This window comes from Odontesthes bonariensis, chromosome 1 (genome assembly GCF_027942865.1).
Source record: "Odontesthes bonariensis isolate fOdoBon6 chromosome 1, fOdoBon6.hap1, whole genome shotgun sequence".
NCBI lineage: Eukaryota > Metazoa > Chordata > Actinopteri > Atheriniformes > Atherinopsidae > Odontesthes > Odontesthes bonariensis.
The window spans coordinates 8,133,513-8,156,558 of NC_134506.1; the positions used below are offsets into that span (position 1 = coordinate 8,133,513).

Genomic DNA, 23,046 nt, shown 5'->3' on the forward strand with positions numbered 1-23,046 from the left:
TTTGACTAAGTCACTGGCACTGATGTAAACATCACTTTCCTGGCATGTCTAATCCTCTTTCACTCTTTTTGTTGTCATCAATCTTTCTTTTATTTCTATTTATTTCTGTAAACCTTTTCATCCCTCTCCACTCCCCTAGCCCCCATGTCTAATCTTAAGAGCAGTCACCACTTTGTTTTCTGATAAAGTCTGATAGATAAACATGCTCTCTTATGTCTCTGAGGCCCTCCACCCTCTCCCAAGAACACACCCTTCTGAAGCACTTCCTCTGCAACAATTAGTGTGTAATAAATACACTCTGGCCTTAAAGTAGAAATTCTTTCACGCCCTCACTCTCTTTCCTTTTATATTAAGTGCTACGTTAGATCACTGTACATATCTAATTTTGAAGTAAAAAGAGAGAGAGCAGACAGTATGCTACTTTTCTCTAATTACCCAGTCACACTAAAAGTATGTGAGAACAATAGCACTTATAAGGCAACAAAGATATATTGTAACATATGCAGATAATCACAAGCATTTCCACTCAAGTCTCAGCTTCCTGATGGCTTTGATAAGATTTGTTTGCTTTCTTAAACAGGAAACGAACCGCTTAAAGAAAAAAGACAGCATGGTTGCAGAGTAAGCAGAAGTTCTACCAAGAGAGTTGAAGTTTCTTTCAAACTCTTCTGATTAACACAAAAGAGAAGAGAAATGGGAGAGAAGAAAGATACAAAGGGGGAGTTTGTCAAAGTGATGGAATAAAGAGAGATTTAACACGGTCATATTAAAAAGACATGCAGCAGTTTCAATATTTAAAAATCCCATTTGCTTTGACAGTAAAGCTTTTTCATTCAAGAGCATATGGCAGCAGTAGGATACCTGTATCCAGTCTCTCTTTCATCTCCCTCAAAGAAAAAGGAGGGGATATTTTCAAACAGACATTCAGACATTGAAGAATCATTCAATTATCGGCAGCATGATGTAAAATAATTACCTGACTCTTTTCCTGTAATGAGTGCCGCTAATTAGCCATAATACTTTTGTTTTAGCTGAAAAAAAGAATAAGTTCCAAACTCCCTACAGCAGAAAATCTACGACAAGATGTTCTATGCTGAAGCGGAGCTCATCCTGTTTGTAAACAAACACACGTACACGACTCTTAACTATAGCTTCATATGGCTTGTAGACACAAGTTACCTCTCAGTGTATGCACACACAGCACATGGTAAATGGTTGACAGTGCTAAAAAGATCCTTCTTCTCTTAATTAGCTGGGTAACAATTAAAGTCTCCTCTTTGTAAATTGAACCTTTGTCTCCCTTGCCTCCTTAGCTGGATTTCAGCACCTGTCACAACAACCCCTCCCTTTAGCACCACCTCTACCGCTGCTACACACCCACAACTATTACCTTCATAGCCACCCCCTCCTCAACTGGAGTCATTATGCAAAACTCTAACAGAAAGCGCCCAGCATGGGTGGAAGAAAACAGCAATTATTTCTGATATTCTGCTATCTAGGGTGTATTGACATTCATTTACTTTCTTCTTTTCTCTGTTTGTTTCTTTCCTGTCCCAATCACCTGGAAATCAGAGTGAAACTGAACTGGACTTTGAATATAGCAAACCTTCACTTGTTGCCCCAAAATGTGACCCACAGATTTCTTTGTGTGTATGTGTGCGTGTTGCTGTTTTGCAGCATTGACATGCAGCACAGAGTGGCCAGTGATGTAAGCCATGACAAAAACACTGTGGTCATTGTCTCTCTGGCCTCTTTTTTTCCCATAGTCTAACCATGCGTGAGTGCTCTACACTGCAATGCTTGTTGTCTAATACAGACAGACACAGAATGGTACCCTGTTTCTCTGACAGATTTTAGTGGAAAAAAACTTAGTCGCTAGAAAAAAAGTAGACCAAACCACACAGGTACATTCCAAAACATAGGAGCATATTTTGAGTATGAGTTGAGTACAGATTTGACAAAGTAAAATAAGAGTCATAAGAGTTGTAGAAATACAACTCAAATGAATAGATACAATAAAGGAACAGGAGAGTGGCAATAACAATAAATTGATTCATAGTAACAAAATAAACCATTGTGGTAGAATTGATACACTACATACAGTCCAGTATTAGATGTGTTTGCTCTTATTAATATGTCATATACCATATTTTTTTCATTTCATTTTTTAATTTATGTATTGGTTATTTCTCTCATTACTCCCCTTTACTGAGACAGGCCTCTTAACAAATGTTTGACACTGTTAATCCTGCACTCATTGCTCTGCTTTATTCACTGCTGCAGGGGTCTGACATGCCACTGTGACCTCTATTGTAGCACACTCAGGAGGGGAGAGGTGTTCACAGATGTACACTCACGCACACACCCTCACATACACACACACTGACAGAGACATCTGCAGGTCATCATCATCATAGTGGGAATAGTACCAGGGATGGTTATCATAAAGGGAAGCTTTGAGCTCCCGGCTGTCTTGGGAAGATGATTTGGCTAGCCTGTAACAATGAACTGTGGGAATCCGCTTGTCCTGCATTGATCTTCCTCCCATGGCATCCCCTGCAAGGCTGTCAGAGCGACGGACGGATAAAAAGACCCACAACATTTTTCTTTCTGTCCCTATCGCTCCCTCCCGGTGTCTTTCTTTTCTTGCTGTCAGGAGGGCTCATCCTGATCAGTGGGGATGAACTGAAAGTTGAACTACCTGTTGACAGGACCTCTTAAACAGCCGTCAATGATACATTGTTCAAGAGAAAGAAGGAAAAACCGAGCCTCCTGCTCATTCATACTTGTCACAGATCTATTGAGTCTGTGCTCTCATCATATTCTTGCTGCCTTTCTGTTATTTTTCAGTATTCAAGTTTAGCTGTGGTTATGATATATATTTGATCTATATACTATATTTAGCATTTTTTAATTGGTGGATATTCTTTGTTTATGTGAAGAAAAAGAAATGTTTCACTTTCATGTGTTTTATTGTTTAGGAATGTGTCAGGTTTTACAAGCCACAAATTAGGCTATAAGGCTAGAATTATACTCCTTTGTGCATGGACATGTGGTTCTTCTTACTATACTACTTTCTGATAATACTTTCAAGTAGATTTGGAAAACATGCTCCGTGCATGGATAGTAAATCTGAGAAGTGTTTTTTTTTTTTTCAATATGTTTTTTTTGTTTTGGTTGGTACCCTTGTAACGTCACATTAATCTAAATGGCACAAGACTTGACTTTGACTTTTATTTGTCATTCAGACATCCACTTAAAGTGTACATAGAACAAAATTACGTTTCGTTTGGCTCAAGGACAGTTGTACAAAAATAGAATCAAAATTATGGAGTCTTGAAGTGTTAAATTTGCAGAATGAGCATAAATATAAATACAAATATATACACATGGTGGCAAAATGCACACATCTACACAGACTACCTTCACCACTTGTGGCCTGCACCGACAAGAAAGTCTGCACATAACATCGCATACGCAATGTTTATGTAATTTATGTTAATTTATGTTATGTTACAACAGGCTGACCATTGCTTTCTTTCAGATTGCAAAAGCATAACACGGGTATTAGAATGTGGTTGGTATCCATGTTTCTGACCTGTCTGTTATAAGTAAAGGTTTTTCAGGCCACTATACACAAAAAATTATTTGTAAAAAGAAGGACACACTTTATTATTTTTCACATTTTACTGTACTTGTATGCTTTTAAATGTTCACTGAGAAAGTTTGTTTGTATTTGAAGCAGAGTCTAGTTTGAAGCTCCACATCCTTTAGACAGTGAAGCATTATGATTTTTTTTTATGAAAGGGCTCAAGACAGTGGATGGAGTTTGAGTTAAATTTAACATGTGGTGTGTCACTGTTTTCCATCTGAGGCTAAGTGCAGAGTGTTTGCATCTCTTTACAGAAGGTAATAATGGAGTGAAGTCCAAGTGCGAGAGAGAGAGGGAGGAAAAAAAGGCAGCTTTTTTTTCTACTGGATTAATTAGACATCTTACAAATACCAACTGCAATAGAAGAAAACACAAGACAGGAAGAAACTCATATCTGGTGTGATCTACCTACCAAAGCCCAAACACTAACTAAACTATCTTTTGCCAAGAGGTAATTGATCTTTGAAAAGAAGAAGAAAATCTGTTTGTACTCTGAAAACACACTTACAGCTTTTTAATAAATCTGAATGTCCCTGGCACTTGTCTGATCAGTAAATATTTAGCATTCTAATCTCAGCACATGTAACATATGGTAAATACCCATTTTTTCCCTTCAACATCAGAGTGCTATAGTGGAAACCCCCCCTGTGTCATGAAGGATTTGGTGCAAAAATGATTGAATTCAGCATATTGTTTTAAAAGATTGATTTGTTTAATGCTATGAATTTGTTCCTGAGGACTTAATGAGGAATTGCATTGTGATAAGTTGATGGTATTTGTGTCGATAAATGCCAAAATAACAAAGTAAAGTCTAACTAATGGCTTTTCGATCTTTTTTTACCCCCACCCCCACCCATCTTTGTCTTAAATGTCAGGGAAAAGTTTTATCACAAACTCCAGCTTAACAGCAAATTCAAGAAGTACGTTGAAGAGGATGTTTTTCATTCTTTATTTTAATATGAATATATAATAGGTAACAATTCCTAATATTGAAAGTGTCTTTTATGTGCAATAATTCATATGGTTAGAATTAGAGAGGAGCACATTTAAATCCCATATGCATTTATGATGCATGCCGCTATTGATAAGACAGAAATGAACTGAGCACATTTAAATGGTGACTGAAATACACTTCCATTGTGTTACAGATACCACTTATAATTAAGCTGAGGATTGAAGAAAAACCTAGTGAAATCACTTTCTTTGCATGTATAAATGTGCAGAGGATTTGGTGTGTTTACGGGTGCACGTGGTGCTTTGCTGAATATTAAACCACAAACTATAAAGACAACAACTGAACAAAACACATCGTGAGAAAATGCTAAAGGAAGTCTTTGTGGTTTTAGAGGTATCAGAGGAGCCAATAGTTTTAATGAGGCAGCATTGCTGCACATGCCAGGAAATGATAAGGTTATACAGGTTAGAATAACGGCAGACAGATACTGTACCAGTAAAAAAGTACAGAGTGCATCTGTTTTTTAAACACAAAGCTACACGGCAGTACCAGAGAAAATGAGATATATTCGTTGCAAAGGGGCCACAGGTCTTCCCTTAATATGACCGGTAAGAATGAAAAAAAAAGAAAGTCTTAATCCTTTAAAAACATGATTCTATTTTATCAATGTTGCTTTACAGAGTGGTCTTTATGTGTGATGGATATTGTGCCTGAAACTGACAGGATATGGTCAGAATAGAATGAGAGTGTTGGGTAAGTTGCAACATACTCAATGTGTCTTTTAGAGGGCATTCGCATCTTGAATTATTGTCTGTAGTCAAAGGGTTGTGTTTGAGTACGTGTCTGACTATGTGTCTATGCGTTCCTACTTGCACACCACCCTCAAATTCCCCTGCATGTGTGTGTTGATGTGAGCAGAGGGGGGATGTCACATAAGAAATGTCCTTTTTAATCAGGGGAAAAAATATAAAATGACTCGGGAGCAAGGCAAGCATATTAATGTGCCTCATTTGCATACGCTCGTCAGCCAGGATACGTTTGTAAAAAACACAAACTGGATTTGTCAGTTCATTTCACATTATTCCATTGTCTATCTGCCTTTGTTATATGTTAAAGATAAAGGCAGAAATCAAATTGAAGAAAAGGGCAAGCTGCTATCTCCCCAAATGAGCAACAGCTCATCAACCTAGTTTAAATCACAGATTCTATTCCAAAAGGCAGACGCTTCTGTAAAAAGGGCCTATTCAAATAAGGTCTTCTCCAATATACACGACCAGCAATGGAGACTGGGGTGTCAAATAAAAACAATTTAAAATCAATTATTTAAAGACATTTTAAAGATGTCTACTATCCTCAGTATTCCAGGAAGGTGTATATATATATATATATTTATTGGACTATTGATCTTATTATTGGACATATGAGAACACATAGGATCTGTTGTAGATTCAAGAAGGCTTTGACAGAGGCATATCTAACTGTTACATATAAGTCAGCAGAACATTGCACACCATTATATTCTTGATGAATTCAGTTGAATTGCTTTATGATACTTGTGGGGAGAAATAAGAAGAATTCAAAGGGCAGCCCACAAGTGTCACATTCCTTTAAACACAAGTGGAAACTGGTCACAGTGAGTAATTCATGTCCTCAAGATAAGAATCCACCATCAACAGTGTGTTGGAGGGGCCAGTGACTACAAGAACAGACACCCCTTATGTCTGCTAACCTCCCACTGAGAGGAGAGAGGGAAAAGAGAATATTTTTCAAGTAATCAAGATGCCAAATGAACTAAGAACAATTTAGTCTAACATACTTATGTTATATATAGTAGGTGGAGAGAAAGAAAGAGAGGGGCTGAGTCTTCTATGCCCTTTGTGCCTATATAGTGTACACTGTACACGCAGGCACATATTTAACTTAGATATGCCCTTTTGATATCATACTGGACCTTATAGATTTTAAAATGATATCACTTTTAAAGAAAAATCACTTGATGACCATACCTCAGCCAAAGCTGAATAAGAAACCTAGAACAAGTTGAGCCATACCCCACTTGTGCAAAAATTTCCTTGTAGATCAATGCAAACCATTCTGAAAAATCCATCTAATAAACAGACAAGTAAGGAAGTTATGGCTACCATCTTACTCCCCTCAGACTTGAACGAGTGGTCTTTTTTCAAATATATACCTTTTTCCGGAAGTGCATTATCCAGTGCATTTTTAGATGTATTGCAAACCCCATCAGTACAACCAGCTATTGTTTCAACTCACTTTTTCTCCATCCTCGATATTGACTCTGAAAGAGTCAGGTAAAGAGAAGAGGGCAGTTGAAGAGAGGATTCAGGAAAAAGAAAGGTGCAGAGAGGAAACAAAAAGATTCACATCAAATGTAATACGGCTCCTGAATGAAATATTGTGGCACAACAATGTTTATTGGAGTATCCCCTTGGTTTTATGTAAATACTATAATTCCAGTATTGAAGTGGCTTACCGACGATGCAGTTGCTCTATGTCATTAACGCGTGTAATTGGAGGAATTTTGATAGGATAGGCACAAGTAGCTTGATTATACTTGACTTGTGGTGTTTGCAGAGTTCTTATTTTATCCAAAGTGGTTTTACATTTAACAAAAAGTTTGAACTTTTTTTAAGGTGTCGGAGCAGCCTTCTAGGCCCTTCGAACTGAAGATTGTTTTTGTGCACCAAAGACAATGAATCATATTTGTACAGGGTGACATATCAAAAGTTTTGTTTCCCATTGTTTAGTCAGATATTTTTCATGAACATGTAGGTGAAAAACCAGAATACACAACGGCAATATTTCAAAAAAATTCTCAACAACTGAATGATTTCTAAAATTTTACCTTTTTGTCTTTCTGATTCTACAGGATGGAGGACTCTAGTTTATGTCTTGGTGTATCATCAGTGGTGCCTGACACCGATCCCCATCTCAGCAGTGCAGTGTTAAATGGCCGTTATCCTATCAGTCAGAAGCTTCACCAGCTTACTGCCCAGCTAGGACACGCCTTTCCTGACATACACCGCCCACAACAGATTCCTGAAGAGAAGGCTGCCACACCGTTGGACGAGAAGACACACCACACAGCACTGGCTAGTCAACCTATTAGCAGTCAGATGGCCCTGCTGGCCAATCAACTCAACCGAGACATTAATGCAGGAGCACTGAGTGGGCTGAATGGGCGTGTTGATCTGCAGCAGTTTCTCAATGGGCAGAACTTGGGCATCATGTCTCAAATGAATGATATCGAAGATGATGCTCGCAAGAATAGGAAGTATCCATGTCCGTTGTGTGGCAAACGCTTTCGTTTTAACAGCATCCTGTCACTGCACATGCGTACACACACAGGAGAGAAGCCATTCAAGTGCCCCTATTGCGATCACAGAGCAGCTCAGAAAGGCAACTTAAAGATCCATCTCCGCACCCACAAGCTGGGAAATCTTGGTAAAGGCCGTGGTCGTGTCCGAGAGGAGAACAGGCTGCTGCATGAGTTGGAGGAGAGGGCCATCTTGAGGGATAAGCAGATGAGAGGGAGTTGCAGTCTACTTCAAACAGCTCAAACACCCCACCTGGGCCTTAACAGCAGCTCCAACACTCTTCAGCAGCAAGTAGGTTCAGCCTGTGGCCCCCCACCCCCATCTGGCCTTGCCACTCCAGACACACTTTCCCAGCCCTCTTCTTCACCCAAGCCAGCTGGCACCCAGGATGAACAGTCCCTGAATCCAACTACAGGCTTTCGTTGTACCTTCTGCAAAGGAAAATTTAAGAAGCGTGAAGAACTGGATCGTCACATCCGCATACTCCATAAGCCCTACAAATGTACTCTATGTGAGTTTGCTGCCTCCCATGAAGAGGAGCTGATAAGTCATGTAGAGAAAGCCCATATCACAGCTGAAACCACACAGGGCCAAGGTGGTGGAGGAGCTGGTGGCATGCAGACGGCCACAGAATTCCGCTGTGATGTGTGTGGCCAGGTGTTCAGCCAAGCTTGGTTCCTAAAAGGTCACATGCGAAAGCACAAGGACTCCTTTGAACACTGCTGCCAAATCTGTGGGCGTCGCTTCAAGGAACCCTGGTTCCTGAAGAACCATATGAAGGTGCATCTGAACAAGCTGGCCATCAAGAGCAAGCCACCCCAGCCTAGTGAACAAGACATGGCTGCTGTTAATACCATGAGCAACTTGGCTCAAGAAGCCCATGCCAACCTTTATTCTCGCTATATCTCTTGTCTTCAGGGAGGTTTTCTTACACCAGACAAACAGGGCCTGAGTGACCAACACCAGATGTTAGCTAAAGCAGGAATTGTAATGAAGGAAAAAGAGATGTTAGGAAAACTGCTAGGACCAATGGCTGGAGGTATGGGTCATGGGCTGGGCGAAAATGAAAAGCGCTCACTCCTTGGTTGTCTCAATCTTGTGCCTCCACTCAAATCAAGTTGCATGGAGCGCCTCCAGGCAGCTGCAAAAGTGGCAGAGATGGACTCCCTCAATAGCTACCAAGCTTGGCAGATAATGGCTCGTAGTATGGATATGGACAGGGCTTTCATGCCTAAAGATCAGCAGCACCAGCCCCATATAACTCTGGCACAAGAAGATGAGATGGTTGGTTCAGGGGCCTTGGCTTCCTACTCAAAAGACAAACAAGACTACTCCTTGACTGCTTCCAGTGATAGCTCGAAGCAAAAGCAGATATCTGAGACCTTGCAGGGTTCTAAGGCTTCTAGCGGAGTCATGATTCCCATGAAGGAGGATGGAAGAGGCTTTGAAAGCCATCGTGAGCTAATGCCCCACCATGGTAGTGCTGAGACTCCTGGAGCCCTGTCTGGCTTAGGATGCCCAAACAATGACTACAGCCTATCCAGTCTGTCTAGCCTGAAGGAAAAGCCTTCAGAGTGTCCTGACTGTGGCAGGGTCTTCCGAACCTACCATCAAATGGTAGTCCACTCCCGAATACATGGTAAAGAAAGGAGAGGCATTGATGAAGTACTTCAGCAAGGTCTGGATGAACGACGTGGCTCAGCCAGTGACCCCGAGTCCCAATCCATTAGCCGCTCCACTACCCCTGGTTCATCCAACGTGACAGAAGAAAGTGGTGCAGGAGGAGGACACTCCCAAACAGGAAGCATTCAAGATGACAGCCCACATCCTTCCTCACCATCGTCAGGTAAGAGAGCAAGTTATGAAATTAAAACAGTTTTTTATTACATACAATAAATAAGGATTTTTTGTGTCATTCAGTAGTGCTGGCTTATTGTCCTACAGTACTACCTTCAGTTTTTTATAATCTCCACAAAGAATCATTTTAACTGTATGCATACCTGAATATTAATGTGTGTCAAGACATTTGTTCAAAAGGGATAGAAAAATAAACTCAATACCAAGCAAAGCAAAGTTTCAGAGCCACACATTCCTCACATAACTTAAATACTTAATATCACATACCAACACACCCTCACACATCCTCACAATGAGGTATGCAGTAAGATGCTACACACTCAAAAGTGTACATTGTACTGTGCCAAATATATGGATTCAGGTCTGCCACCACACAGTATGTTGTCTCACTTGCAAGTTCATGGACATGGTTACTATGTTGTATTATTGTTCCCATAGTCCTCAGTAAGCCACAATTCTAGAGAATGGATACCAAGAAGAGACCAGTTTCATAATTGCATCCTCACTTGCAAGTTAGCTTCCTAGATACCTGTGGAACAGCCATAGACATGTAAGGAACGTAGGGACAAACTTGTTTTAACAACAGTGATTTATACATTTTTTTTATAAACATGTTGGAGAAAACAAAACCCCTTCCCTCCTCTTTATCCAGCAAACACAGGCCGGTTGAGGCTAGATAACTATATGCTTAGTGGGATTAAGGAGGCATATTGCTAATAATTAAACAAGTTTTTAAAGGTAACTTTTGGTTGCTCCTCAAGGCACAATGCTGGCATTAAGAATCACGTTGAGTAATTAGGTCATGAATATGCGATAATCAGTCAGTTTAAGCTAAACAAGACACTAATTAAAGATACACATATAAAGCAGGTCAAAAATTTGTCAACTTCATTTGCAAAATCGACAATGTGCTCTTAAGTCTTTTGAGAAAAAATATAAATATATATATAAATATAGATCTGAGTGGCTTAGCTTAAGGCTGTAAGCAACTTAATTCCACCAGTGGAGATAAATTGTTTATTTATTCACAGAGGCATGAAGTCCTTATCATGCCCGTGTAGTGTGATGGGTTTGAACATGGGACAGGCTATGTTTATTTTAATCTAAGAAATAATAACAGACAACCCCCCACCCCAATTAGGAATTAATGAAAATGAGAGTGAGATAAAAACCTATTTTCTTTATAGAGACTATTAAACATAACACTTTCTCAACAGGGTGGGGGTGTAGCGGATGTAATTATCTTCTGAATTTTAATGCTTAAGTTTTTTCTCTGTACCCCCACCCCCACCCCCACCTCACCCTCCTCCGTCTTATCATCTCCTACTCTCTATTCTGACTTAAGTATCTCAGATCAGATGGGTAGAGCTTGTTGCATTCCAACAATCCAAAAACTTAAGGAGCACTGTCGCCTTTATACAAAATGATTTCTGATATGCTGTACTAACATAGTTGTGTTTGAGCTTTGTGAGGTTATGTATCCAAACAGGATGAGTAACTACAATCAAAAGGACAATGGAGAAAAATAGATTGGTACTGAAGAATAGAATAAAATGTAACAGAATAACATTAAACATGTAAATAAACAGGAACGAAAGATTTACTGAAACTACATCTAACAGTGAACAGATTTGACAGTAGTAATGTTAGCTATGCTTCTTTTACCACTTCCTGTTTTTATAATCAGGAGTACTTTAGCACTTGACTTGTTGTACCTCATGACTTACACAATGTGATTCTTATTTGGAGCACAGGGACTCTCAAATTAGAAGCATTGATGTGTGAGAAATATGTGTGGAAAAAGGTGTCATACTTGTTTGTTCATGTGTGTATATGTGTGTTGGGGGATATTGTACATATGCATATCACTCTCTTCTGTGGTGAACAGGATGTGGCCACCCGTACCAGTGTCTTTATCTTAATAACTTGTGATTCTCTCACTGCAAGTGTGTGTGTGCATGCGTAAGTCCTCCACCTACCCACAGTTAAACTTGAATTATAGTAATCAACAATAACATCTCAACTGTGAAAGAAGGTCAACTTTGGCACTTTTGTCTTTGAGGTGCCACTTGTTTAAAAGCAATAAGAAAAAAAGAAAAAAAACAAGGCCTTTTTCAGAGATGTCATTTCTAATGTCCTTCTTTCCTATTTAAACACAGCTCTAGCTAACCTGTAGCATCTTATTTAGATATTTATTTTATTCTTTAAAAAGAAACAAAGACAGAATTACATGTCTGCTCTTCAGTATCTAATTTTTGTTTGGTTATCCTTTAAATACACTTCTGTTGTTTCCTGTAATGATCAGGGAAGCTGTACTGGGAAAACATTTGATGTCGAGTCGACATCAAAGAATGGCTCAGCAACAGGTACAACTGAATTTAACACGAGTTATTGTCTCCAAAAGGGCCTGGTGCCAAGGAAAGGATACCCTCTTCTTACACATTCATAGAAACCACCAAAGAAAATTCTCATTTTGCACATTAGCACTCTCCCATTTTGCACAATATATCTAAATCTGTTTAAAATTGGCTTTGCAGCATTCATGTAAAGCTTAAAGCGGAATTAGTCCTCCATGTATGTTTTTCCACAACCTTCCCACAAACCCTAAATCCCACTCCCACTTCATTGCTCCTGGCCGTAAAATACTTTATACACTCCCTCTGGCTCCTTGCTGCTCTATCTCTCTCTGGAGAATCCCCTATGTCTACGTTTTCTTATGCGTTTTAACATGGCAGGGATTAGCCTGCATATCCCTGGTCTTACCACGGCTCAAAGAAACAGGCAAAATGCTTGCTCCATACAAATTGAAATTGGATTTGCCAACTTGACGCCTTAGGTTATGAAGCATGGATATTCATCTAATTGCAACAGTACAATGGGGTTGTAATTACACATGCAGACAAACTGTTACAGTGTAATTGCTGTGTCATTGAAACAGGAATAAAGTAGACTGAACAACATCCAGACCACTAAGAGTATAGATGATGACAAGTTCAAACTAGCAAGTCATTATCAGTGGATATTAGTCAAGATATTATTAATAATAGCAAGAGGGTTGTCATAACCTGAGCAAGAGCGAGTGGATCCCAAATGCAGACACAGCACACAAACTACAGTTAATGTGAATAGTGATTTATTTACACATGTGATCTGAGAGTTCCAAGAGGGAGTGGTTGAACCCCTGTCTGGTTCTAGTCTGCCAAAAGAGAGGGACGGGTGAGTATGTCTGTAGTTTGATCCAGAGTGATAAGGCACTGTGAAAGTTTGTTCCTACTTTGTCTGGGCAAACTGAAGCTCTGGGGGAAAGTCATGACTGAATCAAGAGAGGATCTGCAGGAGCGTTTTCTAAGGGCAGGTTCGGTGACTGAAGAGGGACAGCGACTGGGCTGGACTGGACTAGAGGATCAGAATGACACAGAAAAGAACAGCAGTCCATTGATCAGGATGTAGGCGTTCCTGAAACAAAGCAAGATAAACACGGTCAGGCAGGAAGCTTGTAAATAATCTCAAAGGGCTGATGTTGACCATAGCATTGATGGATGATCTGGTGTTGAACTGCTGCCAGCTCCAGCCAGATAAAGCCCAACATTGATTGCCTCATGCTCTGCAGGAGCAATGGGCAGCCAATGAGAGCAGGGCTCTGCCTATAGAATTTCCCACCAAGATCTCTGCCTCGCACTCCACCTTGGATTCAAACACAAGCTAAAGCAACCCAGCCAGCCAAGCACCCATGACGGTAGCCCCCTCAACGTTTGCCTCCTGGCAACAAACCACGGTTATCAGGGTGTCTTCTATTAAAGTCAGTCAACAAGGACAGGTCAAGGATGCTTGACCAAGGAACCAAACCAAACCCATCACACTACACGGGCTTTTTGCCAATCAACTAGCTATTGGAGAATCTTTCCATTGGAGACCCCTTCCACGACGGCAGACATCCAAAATCTCTTTAACAGTGTAGATGGGATCCCCATTCACAATACGAAGTGGTGGTGGAGGATCCAAATTAGGGCTGTTTTGAGCATACTCGATCCAGACTAAATGGGTACTCCAGGATGAAGGATTTGTGGAAGCTAGATAGCACAGAAAGGACTCCAGTTCTTGGTGAAGATGTTCCATTTGTCCATTGGATTGAGGGTGATACCCAGATGTCAGACTGACCCTGGCGCCCAAAGCCTGACAGAAGGACTTCCATACTTGAGAAATTGATTGGGTTCCACGATCAGATACAATGTCGACTCGAATCCCATGCTGGACAAGGAGTTTACCAGTTTCAGAAGCTGAAGGCAACTTAGGACAGGCTACAAAATGAGTTGCTTTAGAGAACCCTTCTGCTACAGTCAAGATTATAGATATACCTTCAGAACAAGGCAGACCAGAAACAAAATACAAGGCAATGTGGGACCAGGGAACTGAGCTGGTGTTGGCAAGGGTTGCAAAAGCTGCCAGATGGTCGAGAGCTGTACTTGTTACTGAAACAGTCCACAGTGGCTCAAATATACTCCCTGATGTGCCTCACCAGAGTGGGCTACCAAAAGGAGCGTTTAAGCAGCTCGATGATAAGGTTTCTGCCTCGGTGACAGGAAAACCTGGCAGTATGAGTCCAACGGAAGACCTGGGAGCAGACAGCAGAGGGAACGTACAAGCGGTTGGGTGGTCCGGAACCAGGGTCAGATTCTCTTCTTGCACAGTCTTCTTTATCTCCTAGAGAACTCTGGCTATGACACAGGCAGGAAGGATACCATCAGATTCAGAGCTCTGCAACTCAGGAGAAAGCTATTAGGACAAGGCATCAGGTTTTATTTTCGTGACCCGGGATGGTAGGTAATAAACTTTCAAAATTGAATAGACCTAATGAAAGGAACGCCTAGCCTGTCTATAATTCAACCTTTTAGTACTCTGCAAAGAGGCTAAATTATCGTGGTCTTTTGTTCAGTGCCTTCCAACCAATGTCTCCATTCTTCCAATGCCAGTTTTATAGCAAGTGGTTGTCTATTTCCCACATTGTAGTTCCTTTCACAGGGGGTCAATCGAAGTGAAAAGAAGGCACATGGATGTAGTTTACACTCAGGATCGCAACGTTGAGAGAGAACGGCTCATACCACTGTGTCAGAAGCATCCACTTCAACGACAAACTGTTTAAGAGGGTCTGGCTGAATAAGGACAAGAGCCGAGATGAATATTTCTTTTAACTTCATAAAAGCTTCATCAGCTTCAGAGGTGTGAACATCCTGGAAACAGAGGTCAGATTAGTCAAGGGCGCAGCAATCCTATTACAGTTCCTGAAGAGGTGCCTGTAAAAGTTAGTGAGGCCAAGAAACTGTTGCAGCTGCTTGTGAGTGGTGGAAGTGGGCTAGTCCGTAACCACTTCAACCTTATCCAGGTCAGTCTTCACCTACCAATTCTCAAACACATAGCCAAGGACTTAGAAAAAAAAAGATATTTCTCAGCTTTCACGAATAACTAATTTTCAAGGAGGTGCTGTAGTACCTTGCAGATTTTGATTTGATGGTCCTGAAGGTTCTGGGAGTAAATCACGATGTTGTCAAGATAATTGAAAATGAAGACGTTCAGGAAATCTCCAAGGATATAATTGATGAGGCCTTGGAGGGGGGGGGGGGGGGGGGGGGTCAGGCCGAACACCATTACTCGGTATTCAAAGTGCCACTATGGCGTTTTGAAGCCTGTCTTCCATTTTTCCCCTCTTTGATGTGAACCATATTATATGCATCCTTAGGTTGAACTTAAAGAAGATATTTTCATCCTGTAAAGACTCAAAAGCAGATGCAATGAGTGGTAAAAGGGTATTTGTTCTTTACTGTCAAGTGGTTGAGTCGATGGTAGTTGATGCAGGGTCTTAGGGTCTTGTCCTTCTTCTTTTTGAAGAAGAACCCGGCACCAACTTGGGATGACGAGGGATGGATTAACCCAGCAGCCAAGGAGTCCCTTGTATATGTCTCCATAGCCTCCCTCTCAAATGCAAAATGCAGCCAAAAATACAGATAGGAGCTATCTGTATCGGCCCCTTTGGTTCATCATCCGGATCACGGGACATTAATCTAATTTGTCTTTTATTCTGTCGTTTAATGAATGGTAGAATGCAGCTGAGAGGCCCTTATACTCCCACCCCATTTCTGCAGCAAGGATGCAGAATTCTACCACAAACTTCAAGACCGATCTCATCCCCTGTTTTATGGTCATAAAACGTCTAGCTGCTTCGGTATCCTTCAAAGAGAGGACAAAAACTAAGTAGCCAATGAACTCGTCATTTTTTAAGAATAAAAGCTCTCTGGATAAAGGGTAAGATTTAGCCCACCAGATTGCCTTTTCACAGAGAAGTCAGATGAAATAGGAGATTTTTGAGCACAGAAAGAGGGACGCTGGAGAAGAAATCCATCACAACGATTGGGTTCATGGCTGGTTCGCGGAGATTCTGAACTGGCGGGGGAACGGGCTTCAGAACAATGATGTGGCCAGATTGTTCTGTCATAATCTGAGCAAGAACGAGTGGATCCCAAATGTAGACACAGCACACAGAGTTAATGTGAATAATGATTTACTTACACAAGTGATCTGGGAGCTCGAAGAGGTAGCAGATAAACCGCTGTCTGGTTCTGGTCTGCAGACAGAGAGGGACAGGTGAGTATGTCTGTAGTTTGATCCAGGGTGATAAGGCACAGTGATAGTTCCTACTTCGTCTGGGAAGGTTGAAGCTCTGGGGGAATGTCATGAGGAGGCAGACTGGAAATCCAGGAGGTAGTTCAGGTTCCGGTGGAGAATGGGTAAGTTGTTCAGGGAGGTCACGTTGACTGAACCAAGAAAGGATCTGCTGGAGCGTCTCCAAAGGGCAGGTTCGGTGACTGAAGAGGGAGAGGGTGGAAGCTTTGGAATAATCTCAAACAGAGATGGCCAATGTTCTTCATTGTATTGACGGGCGATCTGGCATTGAACTGCTGCCAGCTCCAGCTAGATAAAGCCCAACCCTGATTGCCTCGTGGTCTGCAGGTGCAATGGGTTTGATTTGTGGCACTGTAGATAAAATGGATTAAACAAAAGGCTTCTGACAAGGCTCAAAATGTTAAATGGACTTTACTTTTCTTGTTTAGTTGACCAGTCAAATCACTTTGGCACTACAAACTACATTCACACACACAGCACATCATAGTTTATACAATTTTACAGGCTACACAGTGCTTTTTTCTCTATTGTACACATTCACACACTGATGGATGCATTGTTGTAACTTGGGGTTCAGTGTCTTGTCCTAAGGCACTTCGACATGTGCTCCGGGGAAGCAAGAATTGAACCATCGATTTTCTGATTGGCAGACAACAGCCCTTCCTCCTGAGCCACCAGCCAATTATTATTTTAGTGCTCTTTTGTTTGAAAATTCTTTATATAATTTAAAAATGACATCCTCCTCAAGTTCACGCCACTTGCTCTGCTAACCTTGACATCTGAGACCCAACTTCTCTCTTCCAACCTGCTAGACAAAGCCAGCTTCAAGTGAAAATTTTCTGTGGTCAGGTGTGTTGAGGAGCATGCGTCTTACATCTACCACCAGCCTCAGAGGATATAAGAGCCCCATGGATAAACTATATTTAAGGGTAATGTTAGCAAAAGACTGAGTATGTGCAGACTGTTTTACCACCTTGGTCCAGTTCATGATGGACTTGGACTTGGAAATGAGCTGAGTCACAAAGAGGGATCAGTTCCAACTCTTAGTGCCTGAAATTCAGATGAGTATGTTTTTTTCTCTCTTGTTGCTACATTAAATGCTGTGTACTATTCTCAGTGTGTGACCACTACATTGTCGGTGTGTTTACAATTAAGATGTAGGTTATCTACTTGTAGATGTAGGCCTACAAGTACACCAAGTTCTGCTGTGTACATCTACAGCTTGGTCTATTACTGTTGATCAGAAAGCATTTACCATTTACCAGCATCTGTCACCTATAGATTAACTATCTATATCTATATATAGTGCTATTGTGTTTTTGGGATGACTGCAGGAATAGCTTCACTATGTTGCGTTTACTGCATTAAATGACACAAGGGACGGCCAGGATTTGATGACAAGTAAGAGTAAGATTAAGATTAAGATTAAGATCAGATTTATTGGTCATGCATACACACACATTTTGTCCTCTGCTTTTAACCCATCCAGGTTGGCACCTGTTGACACAGACATGCACGTGCACAGGGTCACACACTCATAGAGACAGATGCCAACCTGGAGCAGTGGGCAGCCATTCACAGCGCCCGGGGAGCATGGGGTACGGTGCCTTGCTCAAGGGCACCTCAGCCGTGACAAGGAGGTGGACTGACACCCCTCCAGCTGTCAGTTCCACCAATCTTTTTTTTTTTTGAGTGGTGAGTGTGGGAATTGAAACTGCCAACCTTCTGGTTATTGGATGACCAACTGTAACCACTGAGCCACGGCCATAACTTACATAAACACACCGTATGATACAAACTCGTGTCAGCTATTGCCTTTAGCCAATGTACAAACATACATCAACTAACCTTTTGCAACATCTTGTTGTAGCCTTTATTGGTTTAACTTCTTTGGGTAGCTCCTACAAGTTAGGCACCTGATCCAGTTCAAACTAATGTAATTCCATGCAGGGCCGTTTCAAGCTTTGTGGGGGCCCTAAGCAAGATGCTGTTTGGGGGCCCCTAGTTTGTCAAACTACAATGAAGAGATTCCTAACCCTTTAGATGGTACACTCGGATCTATTACATTTTATGAGCAAAACAGGCTACAGTTGAAATTAAACATCTTAAGTTGAACCACTCAGGCAAGTTGAAGTAATAAAAACTATATACAAAGAAAACAATAATCAATAAATAAAACAGATTTTGAGTTTTTAAAAAATATTAAACATTGTAATGTACAGCATCCCTTTAAAAATTGTACCCAATTACAAAGTTGTCACTTTTAATAAGTTTCTGCATTAATTTACACATTGTACTAGCTAAAGTAATAAAACAAAAAAAAATTATCTACTGCCACAATATTCTAAAATAATCAAAGTGATGACTAATATTTGTATATCACTTAAAAAACAAACAGTAGAACCCTTCTTATTGGAGGCCTATAAATAACACACCAAACAGTAAATTAATCCTAAGTAATGCTAAAATAATGTCAAATATCTGAGAGACAACTTCCACTGAACAATGATAGAGCAGGACAACATGCCATACCTTCCAGATAGAATCTGAATAAACGGGTCTGGAGTCAGTCAGTCATTCCCATGGCAAGACAGACTGTTTATTCACATGTGACATATTCATTTTATATAAGCAAACTTTCATAAAGCAAACACTAAAGCTGAGTTTATAATGAACAAATCCTAGCCAGCTACATAACATTTATCCGAGGCTAGCTAGCAGGAAAAATAAACACACAAAATGTTACACCTCCAGCTATCCAGCCCACATCACCCAACATAGGCCTTACCTTTATCCTTAGACCGATTTTCTTCCTCCGTTTTTCCTCGCGTTTGTCTTGTTTACTTTTCTCGCTACTTTTCTCTAATAATGCCACAAAAACACCAGCCGCAGTTCATCTTTGCATTTTATTTTATTCATATCCTACATTTATTTATTAAGAATATAAGGGATGTAATAAATACACGAGATTGCTACAAATAAATACAGGACATTTTAATTCTCCTCAGATGAGGCAGAACATGCAGCTTTGGGCCCCCCTGGTGGAGAGGGGGCCCTAAGCATTCACCGAGTTCGCCTCGCAGAAACACCCCTGATTCTACGGTTCTGCCAGAGAAAGTGACTTACTGTTTGGAGACTATCTTTTAGAGTGAGTTGCAAGGGAACAAGTTCACTCAGATGCTTAGATAAGCAGTGAGCCCACAGCTAGAAGTTAAACCAACTGGTATCTTGACCAAAGCCTGTCTCACACATTTCAATAAATTGTTTCAAATTGTTAAAAAGGGCATAATATGTCACGTTTAATGAACAGAAACAACTCTTACATTTAAACAAAAAAAGTAACCCAAACATTTAATCAGGTGTTTAAACAAAAAATATTGAAAAAGCTAAATCTAAACAATTTTTCTTTTAAAAATGGCTAAAACCTCCTTTAAGTTATGGTAGATTTAATTACATTTTAATTTTTATTGTGTGCTACATTGCTACCATACCACCAATCGATTCAAGGATTACTTTGAAAAAGCGCCAGTTATCTGTGCACGTCTTTGCCACAGTATATTGGTATGTTAACATTCCAAGCGTTAAAAAAAATGAATTATTTCTCTATTTTTTTTTCCATTCCTTCCGCTGGCGCAAATTACTTTGTCTTTGTAATTGACATCCGGTTCTCTACTACTTCCCCCCTTGCACTATTCTTCTTTTCTCTATAATCAGAGAACTCAGTGGTTACAAAACCTGAGCTCTCTACCCCCCACTCATTTGAAGAAGTCTGGCCTGTCATATCTGTATTTTTTGTGTCACCAAACTTAAATAGACAGTCATTGTGTTACAGGCACATTCATTCCTTGAGCTGTATTTTTGTACAGTAGGTCAGGACTCTGGTGTCTGGTAAATGATAAAAGTTCTATTCAAATGCACTAATTGTCAGTGTGCTGCTCTGATTGACATGTCTCGGATAAATGCAGACTTAGTATTTTTGTACACGCTTCCACAATATAAAAGGCCAATTTATTTCTCTGTTCTCTTTTTTCTTTTCCTTTGCACAGTTCATTTGATTTTTCTCCCCTTTTTTTTCACTCTGCCTCTCTCCCCAACCCCATTTCTTAGACTCAATTTGTAAATATTATCCATGGTTGGAATTAGCACAGGCTTCTTAGATATTTAAAGTTTTCAATTGTATTCCAACGGCTGTGTTTGATCGAGGACAGGACTACAAGACTTGGTTTGCTCCTCAGTATTCCTGTGTGGCTATCAGTAGCTAGCCTTGTCCTTATGAAACATTTATCAGCCCGTTTTATGTCTTAATGATTGCATTAGGATTCCCTACTTGGTTATGAGGTCAGGAAAAAAAAGGACTGTTGAGACAGGGAGGAAGAGAAGATGTAAAAAAAAGTAATAATGGCCTAGCATGGGCAATCCAGAAAAAAATACACGGGTAGGTGACAGGGCACCACATTCCTTAGTGAACAGTATTCCATTATGCCATCCACTCTTCAACCCCTTTTCCAATAATATATTTCATCTAGAATAAGCTTGCCTAGCTTGTGCACGTACAACAGCATACACACCTCCCCCTTCTTTTGTTTCCCCCATTTCTGTTTTATGCTTTTATAATTAAAAAATAATATTTATTCTACCACAACAGAAGGCTGCCTTACACTGTCAGGTAGACTGTCTGTATATTGATATTCTTAATACATCAACAAGCTGTCTTCTCAGGAGTCTTACTAAAACTGAGTAAGAAAAGCAAAAGAGAAGCTGACTCACAAATACATATACTGTTTGAATGCAGAGAGAAACTTCACATCAGAGACCATGCAGGGGAAGAAACTTAAAGTAATGGGGGGCAGCCTTAAAAAAATGAAAGCAACATTGAAGAGATAGGAATTAAAACAGTCACAACTTGGGCTTGGGTGGACTTTGTTTACCTAGTCTAAACATTAAGATGCACATACAAATGCACATATTCAGAGTAAATTTGCATTTGCCCTTCTTTTAGTCAAAACTACCAAGCTAAACTGTACATGGGTTGGAAAGTTTCTCTTCTTTGATTGTCTATGTATATTCTTAACAGAGGCTTGAAGGGATAGATGGGAGGGCACAGCAGAATGAGTGTGAATGCCAAGTTCCTTTTCTCTCCGTCTGGTGACAGCTGTCTGACTCTGTCAATGTGGGATTCCTGTGAAATGAGGCAGGCTCTCAGTCAGGGAATGCAAATGATGGCACTGGATGGTGGAGCAAGTGGCAGGATTGAGGTATGGAGTGGTTGGTGGTGGGTGAGGGGAGCTTTGTTTGAACAAGTCAACTGGGGTATGATTGGGTTTCCTCCTGTGTGTGAAAAAAGCAGAAGAATACATTGACCTTTGTCTCATGAAAAATGGTTGGCCAGGCATGTGATATAATGACTGAGGAATCTCTTGCTTGCTCTTCTTCTCTTGACTGCTTTTATTGTGTTTCTTTCTCTTCTTCTCCTTCTTTATCATTCTAACACCTCCCCCTGAAAAAAAAACAAAAAAACAAAACACACACACTTTCCTGCCCACCCCCACCCGTCTAAATTCCCACCCCATTGACAGGCCACATAAAAAGCCTTTTGTATCAACATCAGGGAGCTGACATGAGAGCAGAAAGCTACACGAAAAATTAGCTTTTTTTTTTTTTTTGCTGTATCTATCTGCTGGTCTTAAAAGAAGAGAGACATAGTAAAAGAAATAAGGGAGAGGGAAAAATGAAAATGGGGAAAGAGAGAGAGAGGGAGAGAAAAAAAACAGGAGAGGAATTAGGTCCAGGGATTAAGATCTCTGAGCTTTCTTTTTTTTCCTTCACTCTCTCCCCCTGCCACATTCCAATTGTTCTTAAAATATTTGGCAATGTCAATTAGTAAGTGAGCAGAGCTAGCTGATGAACACAATTTTCCAGGCGACTGAGCACCCTATTGTTGTGGAGCGAACAGCAGATTTCTGAGGTCATTATCATTCCCTGTTAGCTGTGCCCAGCTGCTCTCCTCTTGGCTCCAGCCAAACTCAGCTCTCCTCTCTCCCTTTTCCCCTCACTCTTATATATCATCTCTCCCCTCCTCCCCACTAACCCCACCCTTCATCCCCCACCCTTCCTGCGCCACGTTCACCAGTTCAGAGCTGGTCTGTGGCTGGCAACAACAGGGGGCTTTTGACAAGAGGAGGGACCGAAGGAAATGGCAGGTGGAAGGAAAGGATACGAAAATGAGATGGGTACATCTTTTGGAAAAGATTATAGGGGCATGGTAAATACAAGTAAGTGAGGGGAAGAGGAGAAAAAAGCATTACAGCAGAACTGTGTGATGGATCAGGTGGAGAATGAACAAAAGAAGTAAAAGAGCAAGCGCAGACCTTCTTAGGCTGAATGCAGCAAAGGGGATCAATGTTTCCAAAAACAGTATTTTTAAGGAGGGGCTATGGACACTAGTGACATAACATTGATCAAACCTATATGTGGTTTCCACTCACATATTGCATTGTATTTTACCCTTTTAATTAGTACTTAATGTAAGCAGATGGCTTAGTAGCTACAGTGATTTAAAACACTTTGTC

General features: G+C 40.6%; 1 protein-coding gene across 4 annotated transcripts in view; it reads left to right on the forward strand.

The window, feature by feature from the left end:
* The window catches only part of znf536 (zinc finger protein 536), a 203,555-nt gene that overhangs the window by 106,004 nt on the left and 74,505 nt on the right, over positions 1 to 23,046 (forward strand). For 3 of the 4 annotated variants that reach the window (XM_075469018.1, XM_075469139.1, XM_075469076.1), the window contains one exon: positions 7,498 to 9,791. In XM_075469018.1, coding sequence (XP_075325133.1) covers positions 7,499 to 9,791 — 2,293 coding nt within the window. In that variant the 5' untranslated portion in view covers position 7,498. Of the gene's footprint in view, positions 1 to 5,071; positions 5,216 to 7,497; positions 9,792 to 23,046 lie in introns of those variants that run through there. The other variant, XM_075469176.1, reaches the window with a different exon arrangement.